At 35.5% G+C, this 11,325-nt stretch overlaps 1 protein-coding gene across 1 annotated transcript in view; it reads left to right on the top strand.

The window, feature by feature from the left end:
• Positions 1 to 4,713, top strand: part of LOC105530363 (chromosome unknown open reading frame, human C3orf79) — a 24,933-nt gene extending 20,220 nt beyond the window's left edge. Inside the window, 2 exon segments of the mRNA XM_011967884.1 lie at positions 3,134 to 3,149; positions 4,413 to 4,713. Of these exon segments, the coding sequence (XP_011823274.1) occupies positions 3,134 to 3,149; positions 4,413 to 4,492 (96 nt within the window). The 3' untranslated portion in view covers positions 4,493 to 4,713.
• Positions 4,714 to 11,325: the final 6,612 nt, after the last annotated feature.

Consider the following 11,325-nt stretch of genomic DNA (forward strand, 5'->3'; position numbering starts at 1 on the left):
AACACTCGTTGATTAGTATTTGCAAATACAACTGTAATTCTTTGCTTATAAAATTTTGAACAGCTATGCTTTGGTGAGACACATGTTTAATACCAAATAGAGCAAAAGAACTACTAAATAAGATATATCTTTGTGAATGTTTTAATGAGTTATATAGTAACAATTTCTATTCCCTATAATACACTCAAAATTGCTTATAGTTAAGTACGGTACATTAAGTACGGTACTATGATTGTGACTTTTTTTTTTTGGAGACCGGGCCTTGCTCTGTCACTCAGGCTGCAGTGCAATGTTGCAATCTCAGATCACTGCAACCTCCGCCTTTCAGGTTCATGTGATTCTCATGTCTCAGCCTCCAGAGTAGCTGGGAATACAGGCGAACGCCATCACCCCTGGATAATTTTTGTATTTTTAGTAGAGACAGGGTTCTACCATGTTGGTCAGGCTGGTCTTGAACTCCTGACCTCAAGTGATCTTCCCACCTCGGCCTCCCAAAACGCTGGGATTACAGGTGTGAGCTACTGCACCTGGCCTGATAGTGACTTTAAAACTTTTTATTTTGAAAAAGAAAAGTTATCTTAACAAGGTCTTTTTTTCCCTCTATTTTCATTTTTTTCAACCACATAACTTCTTATGAGCTTGCTAAATACTGTCCTTTATGAATACATATATAAATATGTATTTAAACTAGACATGCAGTTTCTGGCTCTTGGATAATAAATGCAGGAGAGGCAACAGGTTTCAAGCCTGTATTAGTCTCCAAGTCTGCCCCTTATTCCCTGATTTTTGAGGCTAAGGTGGCCTTGCTGCTACAGTGGCTGCTGGACTGGCCTCTGCTGTACTGAGTGGGTGGTGGGTGCACAGAGAAAAGAAATCAAAGACACCCAGAGCAGCACTTCAATTCACCTTAAATATATAAGAAGGCCTTTTTTATGCTTATCATCACTGGCCATCAGAGAAATGCAAATCAAAACCACAACGAGATGCCATCTCACACCAGTTAGAATGGCGATCATTAAAAAGTCAGGAAGCAACAGGTGCTGGAGAGAATGTGGAGAAATAGGAATGCTTTTACACTATTGGTAGGACTGTAAACTAGTTCAACCATTGTGGAAAACAGTGTGGCGATTCCTCAAGGATCTAGAACTAGAAATACCATTTGACCTAGCCATTCCATTACTGGGTATATACCCAAAGGATTATAAATCATGCTGCTATAAAGACACATGCACACGTATGTTTACTGCGGCACTATTCACAATAGCAAAGACTTGGAACCAACCCAAATGTCCATCAATGATAGACTGGATTAAGAAAATGTGGCACATACACACCATGGAATACTATGCAGCCATAAAAAAGGATGAGTTCATGTCCTTTGTAGGGACATGGATGAAGCTGGAAACCATCACTTTGAGCAAACTATCGCAAAGACAGAAATCTAAACACTGCATGTTCTCACTTATAGTGGGAATTGAACAATGAGAACACTTGGACACCGGGTGGGGAACATCACACACTGGGGCCTGTTGTGGGGTGGGGGGAGTGGGGAGGGATAGCATTACGAGATATACCCAATGTAAATGACGAGTTAACGGGTGCAGCACACCAACATGGCACACGTATACACATGTAACAAACCTGCATGTTGTGTACATGTACCCTAGAACTTAAAGTATAATTAAAAAAAAGAAAAGAAAAAGAAGGTCTTTTTTGACACACAAATGAAACATAATTGCTTCTCATACTTAATGTTTTGTCATTAACATTTTCCTCTGTCAATAACATCTATTTTAAAATGTAATACTTTTGGAAAGTGAGAAGAATTCTGAAGAATACAAAAAAGGATATTGTGCTCCCAAGCAATTCAAGGGAGGATAATGTACTAAATCAGACTATAGGGGCAGGGAAGTTGCACTAAGGGGGTACCTGAACTGAGAAGCTATGATGGTCAATTTTCTGTCAACTTGACTGGGCCATGGGATGCCCAAACATTTGATCAAACATTATTCTTGGAGAGTCAGTCAAGGTTATCCTGGATGAGATTAACATTAGAATTGGTAGACTGAGTATAGAAGATTGCCCTCCCTAATGTGAACGTGCCTCATCCAATCAAGTGAAGAAGTGAATAGAACAAAAAGGCTAAGTATGAGGGACTCCTCTTGCCTGACTGGGTGAGCCGAAACATCAGTCTTCTCTCTTTAAACTCAGACTGAATAACTAACTGCCTCCTCTTGGGTCTCAAGCCTACCACTTCTCAGATTGGAACTAGTACTGTTGGCTCTCCTAGTTTTCATACCTTTGGACTCAACCTAGAACCTAGACCAGTTGGCTCTCCTTGGCCTCCAGTTTGCCTGCTGCAGATCTTCTAACTTTCTACCTTCCTAAATCACATGAGCATTTTTTTTTTCTTTTTCTTTAAGATGGCGTCTCGCTCTGTTGCCTAGGCTGGAGTGTAGTGGCGTGATCTCGGCTCACTGCAACTCCATCTCCTGGGTTCAAGCAATTCTCCTGCCTCAGTATCCCGAGTAGCTGGGACTACAGGCACCCACCACCATGCCCTGGCTAAATTTTGTATATTTAGTAGAGATGGGGTTTCACCACGTTGGCCAGGCTGGTCTGGAACTCCTGACCTCAGATGATCCACTCCCTTTGGCCTCCCAAAGTGCTGAGATTACAGACATGAACCATTGCACCCAGCTGCCAATTTCTTATAATAAGTATTTTTACATGTATAAAATAAAGATATATGTGTGATCTATATCTATATATTTAATATCTAATATGTACATTTTCTATAAGCAGCAAAACAGAATTATAATTCATTTCCCCTCCCTTATTTTTGTGTTCTCATTTATATGTGGTATGCTGATCAAAACTACTGCTTCAAGTTTATTTACAGTGAAAACACAACAATTTGATAAACATACAATCTGTTTTTAAAAATTGTGAATGATCATTTAAAAAAGGCAGATTTCATTTTTCTTATGTACTTCTTAAAATGCAAGGAATTAATTTCACCAACAGAGCCTATAAAGGTATTAATTGATTTGTAGGACTGGTTAAGTGCAGGAGAGAGGCACTTTCTTGGGTAGATGCTTATGAATTCTTTTTGTATAACATGTTTTATAAGAAAAAGTATCTCGAAGGTACTGAGGATGTCATATTTGATACACATTCAATAAAAATATGCAGAGTAAGAATCTGATATAATGGGTTCACTTTATATTTTTATCGGAATTTATTTATTGAATAAATATTTATTAAACATCAACTACATGCCAGCTCTGTTCTTTATAAAAAAGAACAACACAGACAATGTTCCTGCCTTCAAGAAGGGGGTATTCTACTACAGGGATAGATAATCAACAAATAAACAATGCAAACAAATTAGTATATTATATAAATAATATAAATATATAAAATAATCATTTTATGTATATGTATATAATGATTATGATTAGTGTCCACAATGAAACAAGTAGAGTGCTGCTGTGATAGAGCATAATAGAAGAAACATGACTAGAAAGGGCCTATCTGAGGAAGCAATGTTTATAATCATGATGATCTTTCCTAATAGCACAATGTCTATAGTTTTCATCTTTTTCCTCCCATTGATATTACTGATCTGGAGAATGATTTATTTTAATATTCCAAGGACTTTTTGTTTGGATTCAGGGGGACAGATGCAGGGTTCTTATATGGGTATACTGTGTGATGCTAAGGTTTGGGTTACAGATGGTTTAGAGAATGATCTAATAATTCTTTTCATATGGATTCTATTTCAATATATGTTTCTCAATTTGTTAACTTTAAGTCACAAATGTATTTCATAATCCAAGCCCTTTTAGTTCAGACTTTCATATTATAGAACTTTTACAACTTAATTTATTGGTGAAGCCAATATTTACTCTGTATGTCTTAATGTGATTACTTTTAATTTGTATCAATTATTGGCATAAATTTGTGATTTTCTTTGTTTCCCCTGCTAGATTGTTGGCTCTGTGAGGCAGGAAACAGATCTAGCTCCAGTGTCCAGAATAGGGGTTTATACATAAAAAGGAGTTAAATATTTTTTGAAAGAATTGCCTAAAAGAAATTTCTGTGATGAATATTAACAGAATGATCTAATCACACTTATTCTTTTTTTTTTCCAAATAGGGCCTGGCTTTGCAGATGTTAAATTCTTTCTACTCTTGACTTACAGTCTTAACTCCCTCTTTATAAATGTGAAGGCTGGGAACGTTAGGGAAAAAAATCAGCAACAAGAAAAATTCCTCTGATCTTTCCCATGCCAAAGAGTTGGTGATGAAGAAAAGCTATTTCTGAGGATTAAGGAGTATGCATAATCTGTGCTTGGCTTTCTCTGCTCCCTTTAATATTCTATTGAAAGTCCCTCTTTGATTAAACAGGAGAGAAGATTCAAGGAGGAACTGAAATAGAGAGAGGGTCCTTTGCAAACCAGTATCAAACAGATCCCAGTCACTTGTAACGTCTGCCCTGCCATTGGAATAACATAATGAGACTCCTGGGCAACCCAGAGAGAAGTGTAAATAACAGCAGTTACTAATAAGAACACCGTTGAATTTTGAAACACTTTTGCATGCTTTAATTTCTCCACATTTTAAGTAATTATACTAATTATGAGAGTGCTGTGTGTAAACCCTATTAGTTGTTTGGTCACAAATAAGAACAAAAGTCATTTCAAATATATATCTGACTTTACTGCTTTCTGATAGAGAATTGCTTTCTACAGTGAATTTCTTTCCATGCTAAGAAAAAGTAACAAAAATTCATGTTCTTGGGGATGAGTTGATGACATAGGCCCTCGCATTCATCACTAGTGGAAGTGTAAATTTATTAATTTATTCAACAAACATGATGTGCTAGGCATAGTTCTGGGCGTTGGGGATATGGAGGTAAGCCAAACAAAATCTCTGCAGTCATGGAGCCTACACTTTAACTGGGGAGATGCAAGTGAATACTCAGGAAGTCAGATGGTATTTTATGCTATGGAGAGAAATGAGGCAGGTAAAGGGAGAAGGAGAGTTTGGGGAGCAAGTTTTCTTATTTTAGTGTGCTAGGGAAAACTTGGCATTTGAGCAGAGGTGTGAAGAAATCAGAGGAACTAACCATGCAGATATCTGTAGAAGGATCACTCAAGATAGAAGGAGTAGGCCTGCAGTACACAGAGGATGCTATCGCTAAGTAGAGGGAGTGAAGGAGAGAAAGAGATCAGAGTTGATGCCAGGGTCTAGGTCTGAGTGAGATGAGAACTCCATGCTTTCTGTTTTAAAGGGGTTTTTAAGTAAGAATGATATAACTTGTTTTAAAAGACTCCTGACTTCTCTATGCTATTTTGGGGCAAAAGTGATAGAAGAGAGATGTACTAGGAAGCCATTACAGTTCATCAGGCAAGAGACAGTGGTGGGTGGGACTAGTCCCCACTAGTAGCAATGGAGGTGAGGAAGTGGTCAAATACCTAGATGCATTCAGAAGTATAATTTTGGCATGTAAAAGAAAGGCTTGGCGAAGGAAGATTCTAACATTTTTAGCTTAAACAACTAGATGAGTGGAGTTGTCATTTTATCAGATACTGATGAAGAGTTTAAAAGAAGAAACCAGGAATTTGGTTTTATATATGATCAAGTTGAGATATGTATTAGAAATCCAACTGGAATTGTCAATACAGAAGTCTGGAGCTCAAGGGGCGGGATCCAGCCTGAAAAAAAAAAAAAAATCTTAGGATTGTCAAAGAATAGATGGAATTCCCATCCATAAGACTGGATGACTATGAATGATTATGGCTAAGAAGCCATCGTTCATGGAGAATAGACAGGGAAACAGTGAGAGCAGAACTATTGGATTCAATTTTCCATGAGGGATATAATAGGACCTGGTGATTTACAATATGAACTCTGTGGTCAGAATGTCCGAGTTCAAACTCCGGTTTCAGCAAGGATTATCTGACCTCAGAGCATAGATAAAAATGGAAGTTTTATAGTTTCACGTAGAATTATTGTAAAGATTAAAAGAGAACCTGCTCACAAAGTACTTGGCATATAAGTACTCAGTACATATTAGTCACCGTTATCAGCATCATCACTTTCATCATTAATGAGTAACAATTTCTAAAGAAAGATGGTCATACTCATACTAATGATCTTCAGAGCTGATAAAAGAAAGTGTTAGACAGTAGTTCAAGTTTTTATACCCATCACCACAGTAGCAGGTTTCCTTCTGTCTCTTAATGTTTTCTTTTATATAGACCTCAGTTACTCACAAATACCAGCCACATGGTTTGCATTTCTCCCTATGTTAAATTCTTGACATCTCTTTTACTTTAAAGTTGCTGGTTTAATGTAATATCATAAAAAGATCTAGGATTTTAAGCAGTTTGTGCTACATGTATAGTTCCGAAGTCACACATATGCCCTAGCCACTCAATAATAAAGGACCTGTGAACTAATTAAAAGAAGTAAATCATGAGAATGTATCTTTAGATTAAGCTGAATAAGATACCAGGGAGCCAAAGGTGTGCATTCAAGTGAATGAGAAACCAGAATGACATGGAGAAAACAGAAGAGCTCAGGTGGATTCCTTCCTAGACAGGGGGGCTGAAAGGAGCCAGAGGGTAAGTGAAGATGACGAGCAAGAAGACAGTACTGATGATGTTGAAGTCCTACCCAGGAAGAGCTGTTTGTTTCTAGAATAGGAATAAGTAAAGTAGTTACATCAATTTGGGAGGTCAACAAAGGAAACAATGGCATTATGATTAAAAACCAGTTATTTTCCTGTATGCTGGATTCATTGAAATTCAATATTGTTAATTATCATACATTCAAAGTCTTAGTAAAATCAGGCAATAAGCCTAGAAGAATTCAATGCCCTGTGTTTCTATTTTGGTAAAATTGCCTTAATAGCAAACAGAAATAAAGTTTTAAAGATTAGAAAAATAGTCAAAAGGATCTATTTTTCTTTTTCTCCATTTAAATTTTGTAGAATTTTGTGTCTAGGAACATATATATGTATACACGTTCACATATATATGAATATATACATGAATATATTAATATATATGGATATACACACATATGTTTATATATGTGTGTTTAAAACTGCAGGCCAATTTGAAAAGAACGAGTGCAATTTCATCATTTTCAGTTAATCATCAACAATTTATTTAAATCTTATAAAATTAGTTCTGATCTAGTAACAAATCATAATTCTAGATTGTTTCTACACAGATACCCATGCACTGGAACTGTTTAAGGCAAGTATGTTAACCTGGAGACTATGGAATCATAAAGGATCCATAGATGAGCTTCCCTAGGCTTACAGCCTCCCTGAAATTATATGAATATTTGTATATTCGTGTCCTTGTAAGTTTCTAGCATCTAGAGACACTGAAAGATTCTTAACTGATTCCTAATCTCCCAAAAGTTTTAGCCTGATTTTTTCTTTTTATTATACTTTAAGTTCTAGGGTACATGTGTACAATGTGCAGGTTTGTTACATAGGTATACATGTGCCATGTTGGTGTGCTGCACCCATTAACTCGTCATTTACATTAGGTATTTCTCCTAATGCTATCCCTCCCAAAACAATGTATCAACTATTTAAAATAAAAATAACATAAAATAAAAATAAATAAAACTATTTAAAACAAAATCCACCAGAACATTGATGGATTATAAATGGGAAGATTTGAAAATCTATCAGCAAGATACTACTTCTGTCCAGACGTCTGTGATCCTCTGTAATTATTTTTCTCAAAAATTATTTATGCTAGATAGTCCCCAGATTTATTTAATTTCTATACTCAGATAATAAGATGGGGTGTTTTCTAACAACTTACTTCCTCTGTGAAAGAACTCTGGTCTGGGTTCTGACATACCCCTGGACTCACAGCAACATTTCTGTTTTTTTTTCTATTCTCATCCCAAGGATTTTGGCTGATCAGGTTGGAGGGTGGAACAGAGAGGATTTTAGAGCTCATCTTTATTTGTAAGGAAAATCTGCTTTGCTTGATTTTTGTGGATTTGGAAGAATGTTATTGGGAACAAAAGGAGAAGGTAGTTGAGGGATGGAGAGAAAGAGGATAAAGTGGGACGACTCAAAAGAAACTTTGCCATATAGAAACACATTTGTTTCTTTGGGAACTGGTAGTTTGCAAATGCTGTCACTAATCTGTTTAACATATGAGGATTTCCAGTTTAGTGAACATGTTTTGTATAATCAATTAACAATTATTATTACCTATATACTAGATGCTTATTGCAATTATAGTCATTGAAGAGGACAGAAGGGAAATAAAAATCACACTCTCACCCCTTAAAACATGTATAATTTGAAGCAGAAATTAAGCTAACAAATACTAATCAAAAAGAGGACATTATTAAGTGGTATACATACATAAAATCAACTAAGATTATATTTACTAAGATTGAGTTTAGACCTCTCTCATCCATTTAAAATGTTTCATTTGAATTATGACACATTTTAAACACATCAACTATTGTAGAATATAATGTACCAGTGAGACCCCCATCATGAAGATTAAATGTATATTTACATTTTGACCTTTTTTTCTTTAGATTTAAAAACCAAATGAAGTGAAATGTTCCAGTTAATACCCATTCCTTCCACTCTTTCCCTTCCCAGAGGGAACACAATCACAAAACTGATGGGTATTCCTATGTATGGCTGTGCGGTTTTTCCATGTATGTTGTACATTCCTGAAGATTACACTTTGGAAATTTCAAATATTTGCATCAATAGCACAATATAGAATTTTCTGTTGCTTTTTAAAAAAAGTTTATTGTTTAGTTATTTACATGACACACTTGATATACTTTATTCATGTTAAAGGTTACAGAGCTTTTGTTAATCTATTTTTATGCTTAAAGAACAGTTAGTTTTCTTTAAAAGTCTCATACATTTTTCTCAGCCTAAGATATGTCTTTTCACTCTTTTTATACTGTCTTTCATCAAACAGAAGTTATAAGCTATGATAATTGTTATAACAGTTTTTTTCCATTATGGATCATTCGTCTTGTTTCTTATTTAAGAAACACTCTGCATAGAAGCTGGAAAAGAAGAGGACATTCTAGACATAGAATCCAGACAAGCGGAAATTGGCATGGTAGAAGACAATAAATAGACTGGCTTGACTGCAAGAAAAGGGACGCAAAGGAGTTGTCTTGTCCACCTTTTTTCAGCTCAGACAGAAACTGGTAATATTCTAGGTACCTTGAGATAAATGGCAGCGTCTGCTCAAGAATGTAGGAGATGACTTCTTAGTCTACATATTCCAGGCCTATCCAGGCCCTCCTAGACTGAAGGAATTAGTATCTTGGTACATCAGTAACCATCTGAGGGATTGCAGCTTGCCAAGGCACCCAAGTTAGGAAGCTCTGAAACTTTGCCCCTAGAGGGGAACGAGTACTAAACTGTGCTTGTCAGATCTTTGGCAAACTAAGATAATCTCAGAGGTACACTTTTCACAGCCTCACCATTGTGAGGTTCAATAAACCTTTTTCCAAGAAACATTTTCTCTTGTCTATCTTATATCTATCTTGTTTCTGAGGCCATCACTATCTGAAGTAAAGGCAGGCACAATTTTTCCACTTGGATTACTTCTCTCCGGCTAAAGTCCCTGCTAATTGACAGGCTTTTTCAATTGTTTCTCCCAGAAATATTTCTAATTATCAAGTAATTACAGCAACTTTAAGCTAAAGTATAAAAAGAACACAGATTGAATTTACACATCAACATAATAATTATTTATTTTATAACTTCAATATTTTGCAATGTTTCCTTGTTATTCTTGTTCTGTTCTTTCTACGACGTTGTATCTGATCTGGAACAAGCAATAAACAACACATTTTCATAAAGCTAATTATAAAATTTAAAAAATGACAGTTGACATTGATATTATTTAAAAAGTTGTCTTAGTAAATATTTTGGAAACTCAACAATATATTTATTCTGTCATATTTTACCCTCAGAAGAACAAGAGGGAGAAAGGAATATTATCACATTACTTCCATACACATCTAAAAAATACATCACACCTACAGACAAATATATTTAAAAGAATTTGAAAGATTGAAGTCAGTTAGGAAGTAGTTCTCTGATATGGCAGTCAGAGTTTATCAGTTCAAAATCAACATTTAGCATTCTCACATGTTCTTGCAGATAACAAGTCAATCAAAATGGAATGGAGGGAAAACATTTTCATCAGAGTTTAGCAACAATGACGGGTGCATGCTTCTCAAATAAAAACACACATGCCAATAGAAAAATAAGCCAGCTACTAGGTTTGTGTAAATGGTACTACTTCTGGTAAATACTGAATCCTTGGTATATATAATTTTAGATTTTGATTAATATCTAATTTACATAATTTTATATAGACGATTCTGTTCTTTTACACAGGTATATTTGCCAATTAGTACCATCCCTTTTGCATACACACAATTTAGCCAAAACGACATTCTGTAGGGGATCTATATAAGTCCTCCAGATGATTCCCTTTCAGGCTAAAGTTTGAGAACCCTTGCATTACTCTGGACTAAATCTCTGAAAGACTTAATAGCTTAAATATTTATATATTATGAATGTATATGAAGGATATGATTGCATACTATATAATATGAACATTATTACATAGGTAAACTTCATAGCAGAAATAAAAAGAGAAGTCTAAGAGGATTCTGCATTGATTAACAAAGAAAATCTATGCCAATTTTTACAGAATTAAATTTTATAAAGTATTAACCTAAGGTATCACAAAGTTCCCTATGATATCATAACCTAATACATGTAGACTGGAATAAATATTGCCTAATGCCTCAATCTCACTACATTTATCTGCTTAATTAGAGATCTGTTGAGCCTAAATTAAAATTTAATTTAGTATATATAAAATAGCAATAACAAATATTATTAACAAGTTTAAAGAAAAGTGTTGGCTGGGCGCAGCGGCTTACGCCTGTAATCCCAGCACTTTGGGAGGCCGAGGCGGGTGAATCACGAGGTCAGGAGATCGAGATCATCCTGGCTAACACGGTGAAATCCCGTCTCTACTGAAAATACAAAAACAAATTAGCTGGGCTTGGTGGCAGGCGCCTGTAGTCCCAGCTACTTGGGAGGCCAAGGCAGGAGAATGGCTTGAACCCAGGAGGCGGAGCTTGCAGTGAGCCAAAATTGCGCCACTGAACTCCAGCCCGGACGATAGAATAAGACTCTGTCTCAAAAAAAAAAAAAAAAAAAAAAAAAAAAAAAAAAAAAAAAAAAAAAAAAAAAAAAAAAAAAAAAAAA

Source organism: Mandrillus leucophaeus, unplaced genomic scaffold (genome assembly GCF_000951045.1).
Source record: "Mandrillus leucophaeus isolate KB7577 unplaced genomic scaffold, Mleu.le_1.0 Scaffold814, whole genome shotgun sequence".
Classification (NCBI taxonomy): Eukaryota; Metazoa; Chordata; class Mammalia; order Primates; family Cercopithecidae; genus Mandrillus; species Mandrillus leucophaeus.